Raw genomic sequence first — 14369 nt, forward strand, 5'->3', positions numbered from 1 at the left:
GAGAATTTCAGGGTACATCTCTGGGACACGGGCACCAAACAACCTCAACTCCCCCTCCCACTCCACCAAGGACATGCAAGTCTTGGGCCTCCTCCACCGCCAAATCAAAGCCACCTGGCAACTGGAAGAGGAACGCCTCAACACACGACCCTCCAAACAACATGTCATCGACTTCACCAGTTTCCAAATCTCCACCCCTCTCCTATCCCAGATCCAACCTTCCAACTCAGCACTGCCCTCTTGAACTGTCCCACCTGTCCATCTTCCTTCTCACCTATCCGCCCCACCCTCCCCACTAACCTATCACAATCACCCCTACTTGTATCCAACAATCGCCTTCCCAGCTAACTCCCCTCCAGCACCTTTGCCCCTACCCCCACATTCCTGAAACGTTGATTCTCCTGCTCCTCAGATGCTGTTTGACGTGCTGTGCTTTTCCTGCACCACGTTATTTGACTCTGGTGTTATATTGCCTCAAGAAATGAAGAAAATTCTACTTAACAGTTAAATTTTTAACAGTTTTACTATTTCAGTAATCGATCGGTTGCATTTTCTTCGCCAAATTGCTTGAGTTCTGTATCTTCAAGTGCATGATATACATTTCTGGAGCCTATATTTTTCTTGTGAATACCTGTAATGTTTTGTGCACTATTTTGTTTCTTTCAATAAAGTGGTGAGCATTCTTATATAGTAAATGAAACAACAACATAGGAATAGCATTAAATTCTACATGCCTACTGTTAAATTCCTTTACGTATTTAGTTATTTATTTGGTCAAAAATCAACTCCGAACCTACCAAAGTGGCTTTTAAGATTGGGAGCAGGTAGGGGAAATTTTGGGCACTGCGTCATATCCTATCATTAAGGACTTTTGTGGTACAGTGGTAGTACCCCTACCTCTGAGCCAGGAGACCTGGGTTTCAAGTCACATCTATCCCAGAGGTGTGTCATATTATCTCTGAATAAGTTGATATTTGCACATATCCTGTCACTGAGTAACAATTGAAACTTCAGTTGTGGAGTCATGCCTTTTCATAAAGTAACTGTTTTGGCTATTTACTATGTAAAATAAAATGCAAGAATTGTAATGTGTTGCAAAAGCAGGCAATCAAATGAATTTCTTTGTTTCTTTTTTAGTGCAGTGGACAGTACTGTGACTGCAAATACATACCTAACGCAAGCACCTGTCTGCAGTCAATCTGCCCCTTCAAATGTTGATATGTCTAGTTACCAGAATATTGGCCTAAATGGACAGCAGATGCCAAACTACAATGTTGCCTCAGTGAGCCATGGCCAACAGTCCACCAATCAGCAACAATCTCCTTACTCACAGAAAGCACTTCTATAGGAAATGTGATCTCTCTCTCTCTCTTATCCATCTTATCCTTGACATCGGCTAGGAACAAATAGGTAGTAGTGCAATTTACAGGAATTGAAAAGTCATCAATTTGCGCAAACTGCACCGAACTTTTTTTTTAAAAAACAGAACCACCTTGTGCTGAAGGAATATGAATGGTAACCTACCCCAATCAAATGTTATGTTCTCACAATGACTGCAGCTATTTATGATGAACATGATTTCCTGTTTTGTCGGAAAATGTGGGACTGGGTGTTAGTTTTGTGTACATGCATTGGTTTACTGCATTCGTGCTAAATTTGATAGCTTTGAGTAAATGTGTGAACATAAACTGTTGCAGGTGGTTTAGAAATTAATTCATGTTGGTTTTAAATTTAGATTATCAAATTTTTGTAGTAATTTTAAGTTATGTATGTATGTTATAAAATTTTGCTTTTTCCCTATGATGTGAAGAATGAAATCTATGTAGTCTCATTTTGCACTTTGTCAAAAGTGACCTCCCAAATGCCTGAGGTGATCTTTCTCCTTTGGACCAGAGCAACTGCCCGAGTAAATAAGCTGTTGGATTGCTTTATGCATTAATTTTACTGCCTTTTCATCCCAGTAAGTCCACTTTAGTGTTTAAAATAGAAACTTTACTGCTAGCAGTATTTTTAAAAATAAAACTTTATATGTAGTATACATTTTTTAATTTCTCAGTGGAAGGCTAGGAGACCTATTTATGAGCCAATTTGCAACTATATGCAACTTAAAGTTCAGCAATACTCTTCTGATTTCCTCATGCTGTTATTTCCTCAGGGTTCAGGCAGCCAATTGCTATTGTGATTAGGAAATATTTAATTTCTAGAAGGAAGAAACTATTCTACTCCAAGGTAAAATGAATGTGATGAAGTCCAAAATGAAAACTGGAATGGCAATATACAGCTGCTGGGGCATAAACCTCTTGTCAGACATATAATTTCTTTTCTCTCTGGTAGTATGATGTGGTGCATGAAATTTCTTTTAACATATCGCTTGATATTTTACTGCCCAATTTTAAAATCCCAGCTTTGAAGCAAAAGCTGCTGTTGATTCCTGGTCATAATTGGAATAAACTGTGTGGAATTAAAAATTTGAACCGAGATTGTGAGATCTGATAGCTTCTGCAATTATGGTTGAAAAAGTTTAGAGTACAATTCGAGAACTTATTAAAATTTATATGGTGTTATTTATGTTCTATCTTTTTCTTGACTAACTGTCTGATAATTGTATTAAAAGAGTTTGAGTACTATGGCTATGAAGACTTGTGGCAAATTTTTCCATGGTCTTCAGAAGTCAACAATTTTATGCTCAAATGGTGGCTAAGTGTATGTTCACTTAACTACACAATTCTGAACACATTGTCCAATTAGTGTTCAGAGACCAGGCATATAGTCCAGTGAAGGTGGCCGATCAAAGTTGGCGGACCATTAGCAAACCCCCCCCCCCACTACTTGGAATGAGCAGCAGGATGCCGCATTGGGTGAGCAAGGGAGGAAAATGGAGGATCCATTTATATTTAAATATAAAATAAAGAAAAGGTCTTTGCAGCCAGTCCACTCACCAAAATGCAAATATAACTCTTCTATAGGGTGGCCTGTGATTGCTGCTGAACGCAGGCAAACATGAAGAGAACATATCTGAAATCCTCATCTCCCCTCCACCACCCTGCCAATCAACTGCTGAGTACTGTATCCAGATAACGGCATGTTCACCACTCTCTGTGGTGACTTGGAGACTAGCTGGAAAGTTCTTCTCTGCTGCTTTTACTTGCACACTCAGCAGACCTTTGACAACTGGTCTTGCTACAGACTGAACTTGGCCAGTTTCAGTTTGTAGACAGGCAGCCTTGCAGCACCCATCCCAAATCCTGCCTTGAGGAAAATGTCTCCAGGCGGGCTATGGAGCTAGGGAACAGTATGAAGACCAGTGGCACACATCTCCACACCTTTCCAGGTCTGCTCCCACCCCGCTGGGATGGCAGCAGCACATTAAAAAATTCATTTAAAAATTGAAGATCGGTTTCATTTACAGTCTTCACTAGGAGTATTGTTTTAGTATTCAGTGCATTAGTGGACTTGCTGGGTAATTTGGAGCAGGACATTCAGACTTGTGTGTTGCGATCTTCTTTTTAAACCATGTTTGGAAACTTGTTTTTAAACAAAAGGTAGTTGTTTGTCATAGTCTTTGACGCTAGAGTTTCTCTCCTTTTTAAGGCACTACCTTCATGAAAAAAGTACTTGATGAGACCTTGTTTCAGAAGGAACCAAACCAATGCAGTTTAGCAAGAATATTGCAGTCAAGTGACTCAGTAATTTCATCTCCAACATTATTATTCATTCTGTTTGCAGGTGATTTTGGAAAGATGGTGTTTTTCAAGCTTACATGAAAATGGCACTCCTTTGATTTAGTACTTTAAACTGGAGGTGTGATATTTGCAAATGTTTGTTGTATTTAAGCTTTTTAAATGTCTTAAAATAAATATTTTGTTAGGTTTTCTAATGTTCAAAATGGTCACATTGTTTGCTCACTCCAATGCCATAACAATGTCCAATTTAATTTAGTTGGAAATGTGTATTGATTAATGTGCAGATTAACAGATGTAAACATTAAGATTTTTTTCTCTAAATGCACAAAATAGTTACACTAATGGTCCATAATTCTACAAATTCAGTTGATGTTTATTTAACACTAATCAGAGAACACTACAACGCTAATTAATTTGTGCTCTGTTGCCCATGTGTACAAATTATTTTGGAGGGGAATTATAAGAAAATAAGCAAAGATCCACAAAGTAAATGTGAAAACACTTGTGCTAAAGAATGCTGAAGTATGTTTCAACAAAATTTTACAAATTTGAATTTAAGAATAAGATGTAAAATGACTAGATCTTGTGTTAGTATTAACTTTGACTTGTTAGCTTTCAAATAACTCGTTAACAGAACGGCTGAATGCGAAAATTCTAAGACCATGTCATACCATTTCTTATTCTACTGCATGTCCTGAGTTTAAAAGAAAAGAGGAAAAAAATGTTGATTATCTTCATTGGGAGATGATTTCACAGTTGACCTGTGATCAACCAAGAATAGTTTAAATAAATATTGAAACTCAAACTACATAATGGTGTCAATTAATTTAAATTTGTTTATAGGTCAGTACTCTGTAATGTGGACTTAAGTAGAAATATCGACAAAATAGTTTTATGCTTCCTTGGAAAAAACTCTGGCTTTATGGTCTTTTTTTGAAATTTTTGCTTTGTATCATAACTGAGTAAACTATCTTGAGATTACCACCTTTTGTGAATCAGATGATCAAGTAGTCAGTTCAATCCTATGTGCATTTGAACAGATGAATGCAGTTTGTTTCTTTGATATTTTTAACTTTTTATTGAAATTCAATAAGTAAAGAGGGATGTTGTGAAACTTGAAAGGGTTAAGAAAAGATTTACAAGGATGTTGCCAGGGTTGTAGGGTCTGAGCTATATGGAGAGGCTGAATAGGCTGGGGCTGTTTTCCCTGGAATGTCAGAGGCAATGGGGTGACCTTATAGAGGTTTATAACATCATGAGGGGCATGGATAGGATAAATTTCCCTGGGTTCGGGGAGTCCAGAACTAGAGGACAGAGGTTTGGGGCGGGGGGTGGGGGGGGTGTTTTTAAAAGGGACTAAAGGGAGAACTTTTTCACACACATTGTGGTAAGTATATGGAACGAGCTGCCAGAGTGGGTATATAAGTAGGAAGGCTTTAGAGGGATATGGAGCAAGTGCTGGCAAATGGGACTAGATTAGGATAGCTGGTGGGCATGGACGAGTTGGACTGGCTTTCTGTAAGAAGGCAACAGGTGGTGGTTGATGGAAAATATTCAGCCTGGAGTCCAGTACTAGTGGTGTGCCACAAGGATCTGTTTTGGGACCATTGCTGTTTGTCATTTTTATAAACAACTTGGACACAAGTGAAAGTGGATGGGTTGTAAGTTTGCAGATGACACTAAAGTCCGTGGAGTGGTGGACAGTGTGAAAGAATGTTACAGGGGGATTTGGATAAACTGCAGAATTGGGCTGAGTGGTGGCAAATGGAGTGTGATTTATTTTGGGAAGAATAACAGGAAGGCAGAATACTGGGTCAGTGGAAAGATTCTTGGTAGTGTGGATGTGCAGAGTGATCTTGGTGTCCATGTACATGATTCCTGAAAGTTGCCACCCAGGTTGATAGTGTTGTTAAGACGGCATACAGTGTGTTAGGTTTTATTGGTAGAGGGATTGAATTCTGGAATTGTAACGTCATACTGCAACTGTACAAAACGTTAGTGCGGCCTCACCTGGAGTACTGTGTGCAGTTCTAGTCGTCCCATTACAGGAAGGATGTGGAAGCCTTGGCAAAGGTGCAGAAGAGATTTACCAGGATGTTGTCTGGTCTGAAGCAAAGGTCTTATGAGGAAAGGCTGAGGGACCTGGGTCTGTTCTCATTGGAGAGACGAAGGCTAAGAGGCGATTATATAGAGACATACAAGATGATAAGAGGATTAGATGGGTGGACAGTGAAAGTTTTTTTTAAGAACATCTGCTTGTATGAGGGGGCATAGCTGCAAATTGAGGGGTGATAGATTTAAGACAGATGTCAGAGGCAGTTTCTTTATGCAGAGTGGTAAGGGTGTGGAGTGCTCTGCCTGTCAATGTAGTTAACCCAGCCACATTAGGGGCATTTAAACAGTCCTTGGATAAGCAAATGGATGATGATGGGATAGTGTCGAGTGGTGGGCTTAGATTGGTTCACAGGTAGCGCAGCATTGAAGGCCAAAGGGCCTCTTCTGTGCTGATTGTTCTCTGTTCTATGTTCTATGAAGGGTCTGTTTCTATGAAGGGTCTGTTTCCATGCAGAAACATCTGACTCTGACTATAAGTCATACTGAGTAAGTGGACTTGTGGTTCTTAATTTTTGACACTGTTTTGACTATCTTTTTATGCCTAAACAGGAGTTGTGGATTTTTATTCTTTCATCTTCTACTGACTCTTCTTAATACTTGACATCCAGTCTTTTGGGCCGTTGTTGTATGAACTCCTGTTGGATTTGGTTAGGATATTTCTGTTATCAACCTTTTGCTTATTTAACATGCAATACATAATGAGCAGAAATATCCTCGAAATAAACTTTAAGAAGGCTTGAAGATATTATCTTTGTGTTTGTTGCCTGCTCTAAACTATGTTCCCTTGCTGTTTGATGCTTTGGCTTTGACAACAGTCTGAGATTAATTCATCTGATCACAGCCTTGATATCACATTTGCTGTTGAGGTGAACTTACAACCTTGTATTTATGCCTTATTTCCACCTCCATAGCATTGTCCAAATTTACACCAGTCTGAGCTCATCTGTTGCTGAAACCTTCATGATTTGGAGGTGCTGATGTTGGAGTGGGGTGTACAAAGTTAAAAATCTCGCAACACCAGGCTATAATCCAACAGGTTTATTTGGAAGCACTAGCTTTTGGAGTGCTGCTCCTTCATCAGGTGGTTGTGGAGTATAAGTTCATCAGACACAGAATTTATAGCAAAAGTTTACAGTGTGATGCAACTGACATTACATATTGAAAAAGACCTGGATTGTTAAGTCTCTCCTCTTTTAGAATGATCATCATTGTACATCCCCAATTTTAATTGCTCCAGTATAGGTAGCTGTACCTCAATTTGCCGAAGCTTCAGGTTTTGGAATTCCCTTTCTGCTCATCTACATCTCTCCTTTAAGACACTTGCTCCTTTCTAAAGACTAATTTTGGATCAAAGTTTTGACTGAAATCTCCTTATGATTCTGTTCCATGATATTGCTCCCCTGAAGAATTTTGTGTTACCTCATATTATTAAAGATGCTAAATAATCATGAATTATTTTCATGAATAATTAGCAAGTCATTTGGTGTATGACTGCTTATATTTAGCTTGCTTCAACTAATTTGTTAAAAGGTCTGTGGAAGACAGGTTTAAAAATATATGCCAAAATTCCACACTCAATTATTAGCATTTGCACAGAGGTAGAAGTTGTAAATTTGCTTCATGGTGGTGGGTTGGTGAGCATTTATTGGTTATGCTAATTGCCTTGGAAAAAGTGGTGATAAACTGACTACTTGAACAGGGGGTGTAGGGGTATCCCCTATCCTGTTCGAAATGGAATTTCAGTATTTTGACTTAGTGACATAATCTCAGAGGTATTGTGGTGCAGGTGGAGGCCATTGTTATGAAGTTGAAAGTGTGTACTGTATCTTTTAAGAGAGTGAATGCTGTTTTGCACTGAGAGCTTATAAGCACCTGTCATATGACTAGCTAGCAGCCTCAGATTGTACTGGAAAATTGAAAATACGTAACATTTGGCTATGAAATATGAGCTGTTTGCTGTTTTGACAATAATTCGAATTGAACCAATCTTTTTAAATTATGCCCCAGGATACGAAAACCCAGGCAAATTTGTTGTTTTGCCACCATCACACCAATGAGATGAACCGATGTTTGGGGTACAAATAAAGAGAGCATTTTGGATGTCAAACAGAGAGTGATTGTCATTGAGAAAGACTGCCATTCAGAAACACTCTGTAATTAAAGTACTTTTTTCATATGAAGCATCTTTGCAGTAAAAGACAGAAGATGACCCAGGGAGATCCTCAGCCAAAAGAAGACAGACACCAGAGACAACAGCCACTGAATGTGGTTTTGAAATTAAGTTGATATCATTTTCACATGGGTTTTTATTGGAACAGCATATTGTTATAGAGTTGGAGGCAGATAACCAGCAGTTCAGAGAAGGGTGGCTTAGAGTTGTGAATACTTGTTTAATGTTCACTTTTAGAGTTAAGGAATAAATTTGATAGTATTTTCTTTAAATAGTGCAGTTTGGGAGTTCTCTGTTACTCATATTTTAACAGATTATAAGTCGAGGTGAGCTTCTCTGGGTGGTTGGTTTAATTAGCAGAAGGGTTCACCACCGTGTCATAACAACATTTGACCGACTGTGTTTGTACCAACTCTTGAAATTTGCATCAATGCTGTGGTGTTGATGTTCCTTTAACAAAGTTGTGCTTGTTTTTTTTTCTCGGAGGGGTAGTAATTACAGAGAGTCTTGGAGGTCTAGGTTTGAAGGGTTTTAGGGCCAATTTGATTATAGCTAACGGATACAGTCTTAGCCAATGGGTTTTCAAGTTTAAAATAAAACACATGTACAATGAAAGGGGAGTGGCCAGTTCTCCCAGCTCAACCTTTCTCTGGTTTGGTTTGGTTTTCGCAAGCAGTCAGTTGTGAAGCTTCTGGAACCAACAAAGCGGGTCCCTGCTGATCCTCCCTCTCTCTTATAAGACACTTCGTTTTGACTTTTTTTTTGCAAATGGGTTTTTATGGGGATTGTTGCAAGTAGTTGGAACAGCATCATTAAGTTGGGATAATCTCTTGGGATTTTGGATAGGTTAAGTTATTCTACATTCTGTTCTCTTTTGTTTCATTTGGTAATTTTGCAAATAAATTCTGTTGTTTAAATGGTTGGCCCAGCTGCATCCCTTCTGGAATATCCACTGTACACCTGCTTAAAACAACTAGCCAAGTTAGGGTCTGGGCTATTTCCTTGAAATATTTTGAGGGGGTATGGCCTAGTCCATAACAATACCTACTACCAATCCTTTGCATATCGTGCAGTCTTTACTGGGATTGTACTATAAATCCTCCAATAGTCAGCAGGAAATTGAGAAGCAAATTTGCAAAGAGATCTCTAAGAATAATAGGGTGGTAATGGTAGGGAATTTTTACTTTCCAAACATAGACTGGGGTTGCCATAGCGTTAAGGGCTTGAATGGAGAGGAATTTGTGTGTACAAAAGTTTCAGGTTTAGTTTCTACGAGAGAAGGAGCAAAACTTGACTTTTGTCGGGAAATAAGGCAGGACAGGTGACTGGGGTTTCATTAGGGGACCATTTTGGTGCCAGTAATCATAATTCTATTAGTTTTAAAATAGTGATGGAACAGTTCTAAAAGTTCAAGTTCTAAATTTTGACAGTATTAGGCAAGAACTTTCAAATGTTGATTGGGGGTGGATATTCTCAGGTTAAAAAAATGCTGGAAAGTGGGAAGCCTTCAAAATGAAATCGAGTCCAGAGACAGTATCTTCCTGTTTGGGTGAAGGGCAAGGCTGGTAGATGCAGGGAATGCTGGATGCCTATGGAAATGGAGGTTCTGGTCAAGAAAAAGGCCTATGTCAGTTATAGACAGGGATTGAGTTAATCCCTAGAAGAGTATGAAAGCAGTAGGAGTACACTTAAGAGGGAAATCAGGAAGGTATGAGATAATTTTGGCAAATACAGTTAAGGAGAATCCAAAGGGATTCTACAAATTCATTGGGTGGGGCGGGGTTGCTGGAGTGATATTAAAGTAATTTGTATCAGTGTTTATTGTGGAGAAGGGTATTGAAGCTAGAGAACTTGGGGAAGTAAATAACGATATCTTGAAAAATAGCCATATTACAGAGGAGGAGGTGCTGGACGTCTTAAAATGCATACAAGTTGATAAATTCCTGGGGTCTGGTGTACCCTGGAGCTCTGAGAAGCTTGAGATGTGATTGCTGGGCCATTTGCTGAGATATTTCTATTGAAGTAGAGATGGCACGGGGCAGGGTGACACTGACACATGGACACACGAGATGGGCACTGAGCCATAAGTTGGCCACTTGACACACAAGATGGTTGCTGGACCACAATATGGAGAGAGGCAGCAGAGCAAACACAGACACTGCCTGGGGCCACCAGAATGCCAGCTCAATACACTCACAATTCAGTTGATTAGTTTAAGGCGGGTGGAGGAGAGAATGCACATGAGTAGCGTACACTACCCACCGAAGTATCTGTGGCCAGCCAACACCTTTGATAGAAATATTAACAGTGTGATATGTACTCAATACAAAGTGCTAATAACCAGGGCTGCAATAATTGTCCTTCTCAGGAAGAGCGATTAGTACCCATTACCACAGCAATGGACTTCCATGCAATGTCTGCTGAAACTGACAACAACCGCACTGAAATTAACAAAGACTGCGCTGGAACTGACAATGACCGCACTGAAACTATCAACGATTCTGCAATGTTTACAATAAACAAACTACGTTACAGAGACAATAACCTCATCACTGACCTACTATATTACAAAATGTATAAAAGTATTTTGACGTGCTCCAGGTTGAGAGAAGACTTGCAGTTGACCACTGTGCTGTTGGTAACTTTCTCTCCCCAGAGCTCAGGGATTTCCTTGTATAATAAACTCTATTGTTGAACCCCGATTCTGACTCCGAGGCTAGTGATTTTCCCCACAACAATTGGTGCAGCGAGCAGGGTTCTTATTACTGGTGCCCTGGTCAAATGCCACGATCGGGGAGCTGGGGTAAGAACCCATTTGTACCTGCAAATGGAAAGAGTCAGATCCGGCCAAAGACACAGTTTAAAAGGTATACCGATTGTAATGTCTAACTTGCTGCAGTACTGAGTTAAAAAATTTTAAGTGCATGTCAGTGGAGAATGTGTTAACTGTATTAACTACTGTATGAACCTGCTGCTTGTGTTGAAACAGCCAGAGGACAAGGTAATGCCTGTCTCAACCCTGCCCTGAAATGGTTGTTAAGATGGGCAGCCCCCCCAATGCAAAGGTTGGGATTTGAAGTGAGAATTGAGGTGCCAAGGCTATTTGGAGTTGTGAAGCACCAGTGACAAAGTCAGGTAACATTGGACTCTGTAAGGGCCAACAACGCAGAGTTCAGTTAAAGTTTCAGTTAAAAGTTGGGTGCTGTTTGTAAATGTAATTTCCAATAGGGTGAGGAAAAGGAGCTGATCACTGACCAAGAGCCAAACCTCAGTGGAACGCACGTTACCAAGGTGGAGAGCATGGACACTGAGTAACCGTGATACCCTATCTATAGTAGAACGACAGCTTGAATAGTGGTGGTGGCTGGGAGGGTAAAGAGTCTCACCGGTAGAGCGCACACTGGGCTAGAGGTAGGTTTCTGGGCCTATCGGGAGGCGTTGGGTCAGTAGAGGTGGCTGGGAGGATAGAGGAGTCCTGGTAGAGAGCACACCTTACTGAGCCAGCATTCCTAGCTGGTAGGTACTGACTAGTGGAGGCCGGGAGGGTAGAGAAATTCCACCAGTAGAGAGTACACCTTGCTAGCGGCTGCTACAGCCGTACGGACGGTGCTGGGACAGTATTATTGGCCGAGGGTAGAGAAGTCCCCATTGGTTAGGAACACTTTACTGTTGGTGGTATCCGCAGGTACACAATCTGCTAAATGGCAGATCAAAGTTTTAAGGGGGATACTGCAGGTTCCTTTATTGAGAAATGCAAGGCAGACAGACAAGGGTTGACAGACCAAATGAAGAAAAATGGTTGTGATCCATCCCAGACATTAGCACAACAGAGAGAGGGGATAGATAAACAGAAATGGGATAAAACTGAAAAGATAGGGGTAATGTAGTGTAACAATTAGCAGGCCTAATTGAACAAATGAGTGCCTCCACAAGTAGGTGGAGAAAGGGCCAAGAACAAATTGAGGAGCTGGAGGACAGGATAACGGAGTTAGAACACAGAAACAGTAAAAGTGGAAAAAGATTGACTCTCTTCCCTCCTACGAAAGCGTCCAGTAGAGATCAACTGCTCCCTCTGTTGGAAGAACCTTGCAAGAGTATAACAGTGCCTGTTACCAGAGAAGGGACAGAATCACAACCCAAAGCAAATTATAAACCATTCACCCCATGGCAGAGGCAGCAGATTATGACCTCCCTGGGCAAATTACAGCCCTGGAGCGCCAGCACCCGGTTCTGTGAAGAGCTGGATAGTGTATGGGTAGGGCACCAACTACACCTGAGGGACATACACGACCAATCTGGGCAACTTGCCCAGTGGACAAGTGGAGGCAGGTAGCTGGTGGACCTGATGCCATAGCAGCCTGAGACTTTAGGGTAGGATGGTGGACACATGCTGTCACCCTTCTAGCTGCCCAACAGGCCCCCTTCTCCCATTTTAAAGAGGAAATCCAGAGGGTGCAAGGAAATACGCCCACAAACTGGAGCAAGATCACAACCAAGCAACTTAAAGGGAAAGGAGCCTCTGAATATGGGAATAACTATTTAGAGTCTACCAGGAATGCTTAGGGCAAGCAAACCCAGATCAGCATTCATCCAAACTTTTAAAGATGGGCTGTCTCTTCCACCAAGGAGAAAGTGAGGTCTGGAGATCAAAGTTGAAACTTTATTGCTGGAACAGCACAGCAGGTCAGGCAGCATCCAGGGAACAGGAGATTCGACGTTTCGGGCACAGGCCTGAAGAAGGGCCTGTGCCCGAAACGTCGAATCTCCTGTTCCCTGGATGCTGCCTGACCTGCTGTGCTGTTCCAGCAATAAAGTTTCAACTGTCTCTTCCACCAAACCATCCTGAAAATGGGAGTAATAATGTCCCAGGATTATGATGACCTAGTCGAATGGGCTAGCAGGGTGCAGGATTCCTGGTGTCCTGACTCAGCCCTTGAAGCAATTAGGATATCATCTACATATTGGAGGGCAATGCTACCCTCTGTAAATCTACTCTCTTCAGAATGTCACTCATCACCCTGTGAAAAATAGTGGGACTGTTGTGGAACCCTGTCGCGGGTGAGTCCACGTGTACAGCCTGTCCCTTACTGTAAAAGCAAATTTGTTCTAGGACTCAAGTGTAATGGGATAGACCAGAAACTTGGCTCTGTATAAAACAATAAAAATCTTGTGCTCGGAGGGCCATCCCTTTTAAAGTGATGGAGGGGTCTGCCACAAAGGGGTGCAGCAAAGGCAAGACTTGACAAAGCAGCCTACTGGAGTGGAGACGAGAGCAGAATAAAACAATCCTGCCACAACTGTGGCCGACAGGGACACTTTGCCAGAGAATGTGGGATCCCATGAACAGGGGATAGACCAGGGAACAATGTAAAATGCTGCAGCCACTGCAAAAGAACAGGGCACATAGAAGCAGTGTTCTGGGAAAAGCATGGGTCACCCCCAAACACCACCCGGAGCACCATGGAACCGCAGGAGTCCTGAGATCAGCAGAGCTGACAACCAGCTGCCTCCATTTGTGAGCGTAAGGGCGAGAGGAGAATTTGCGTGCCTTCAGTAATAGGAGTGAGGAAATGTGAAATGCTAGTAGACATAGAAGTGGCTGCATCCGTCACAAACTTACCCTTACCCTACACAAATAAAATGATGCACTTAACTGGGGTAGGAGGGGACAAAACATCAGCTTACCTAAGCGAAACTATCCTTGTAGAAATAAACAATATATATATCCCCATGCAATTCTACATAGGCCAAAATAATGAGGGCACCGTATTGGGCAATGATCTCATGAGAGAATATAATGTTCTAATTGGTGCAAAAGATAAATTGATTTGACCCAGACAGGACCGTCAGAAGACTGAGATTGGGAAAATTACAAATCACCTTGAAACTATTAAAGTGTTTACAGTTACCAGTAGGGACTGGAACCTCGAAAAGGGGGGATTTGGAGCAATCTGCACCTCCGCCCCAGAGCATGGGCAGAAACAAAGTTAGATACAGGTCTAGTTAACATAGACGCCATAAGGGTTCCCGGACCGGAGCATAACCCCACCAGCAATACCCAATAAAACCCGAAGCAGAAAAAGCTGTTGTGGAGATAGTGCAAGGACTAGTGAGACAGGGAATCCTGAAAGCAACCACAAGTACAACTAATTCCCTGACATGGCCAGTAATAAAGCCTGAGGGGAGCTACAGGCTCAGTATTGATTATACAGGACTAAATAAGGTCGCCCCAAATTGCACCCCATTGTAGCAGACCCCTCCACCATTTTAAACGCCTTGCCCCCGAACACAAGATTTTTACTGTTTTAGACATTGCCAACGGTTTCTGGTCTATCCTGTTACACTCGGAGTCACAGAACAAATTTACTTTTACAGTAAGGGACAGGCTGTACACGTGGACT

At 41.4% G+C, this 14369-nt stretch overlaps 1 protein-coding gene across 4 annotated transcripts in view; it reads left to right on the forward strand.

Moving 5' to 3' along the window:
- Positions 1-10670, forward strand: part of LOC122550012 (signal transducing adapter molecule 1-like) — a 76187-nt gene extending 65517 nt beyond the window's left edge. For 2 of the 4 annotated variants that reach the window (XM_043690389.2, XM_043690391.2), the window contains one exon: positions 1138-3696. In XM_043690389.2, the coding sequence (XP_043546324.2) occupies positions 1138-1348 (211 nt within the window). In that variant the 3' untranslated portion in view covers positions 1349-3696. Of the gene's footprint in view, positions 1-1137; positions 3697-3726; positions 4881-10336 lie in introns of those variants that run through there. The other 2 variants (XM_043690392.2, XM_087987365.1) reach the window with 2 other exon arrangements.
- Positions 10671-14369: the final 3699 nt, after the last annotated feature.

The sequence above is a fragment of the Chiloscyllium plagiosum genome, unplaced genomic scaffold, assembly GCF_037043375.1.
Source record: "Chiloscyllium plagiosum isolate Xiang-an unplaced genomic scaffold, Cpla_swu_hap1 HiC_scaffold_5, whole genome shotgun sequence".
NCBI classification, from domain to species: domain Eukaryota; kingdom Metazoa; phylum Chordata; class Chondrichthyes; order Orectolobiformes; family Hemiscylliidae; genus Chiloscyllium; species Chiloscyllium plagiosum.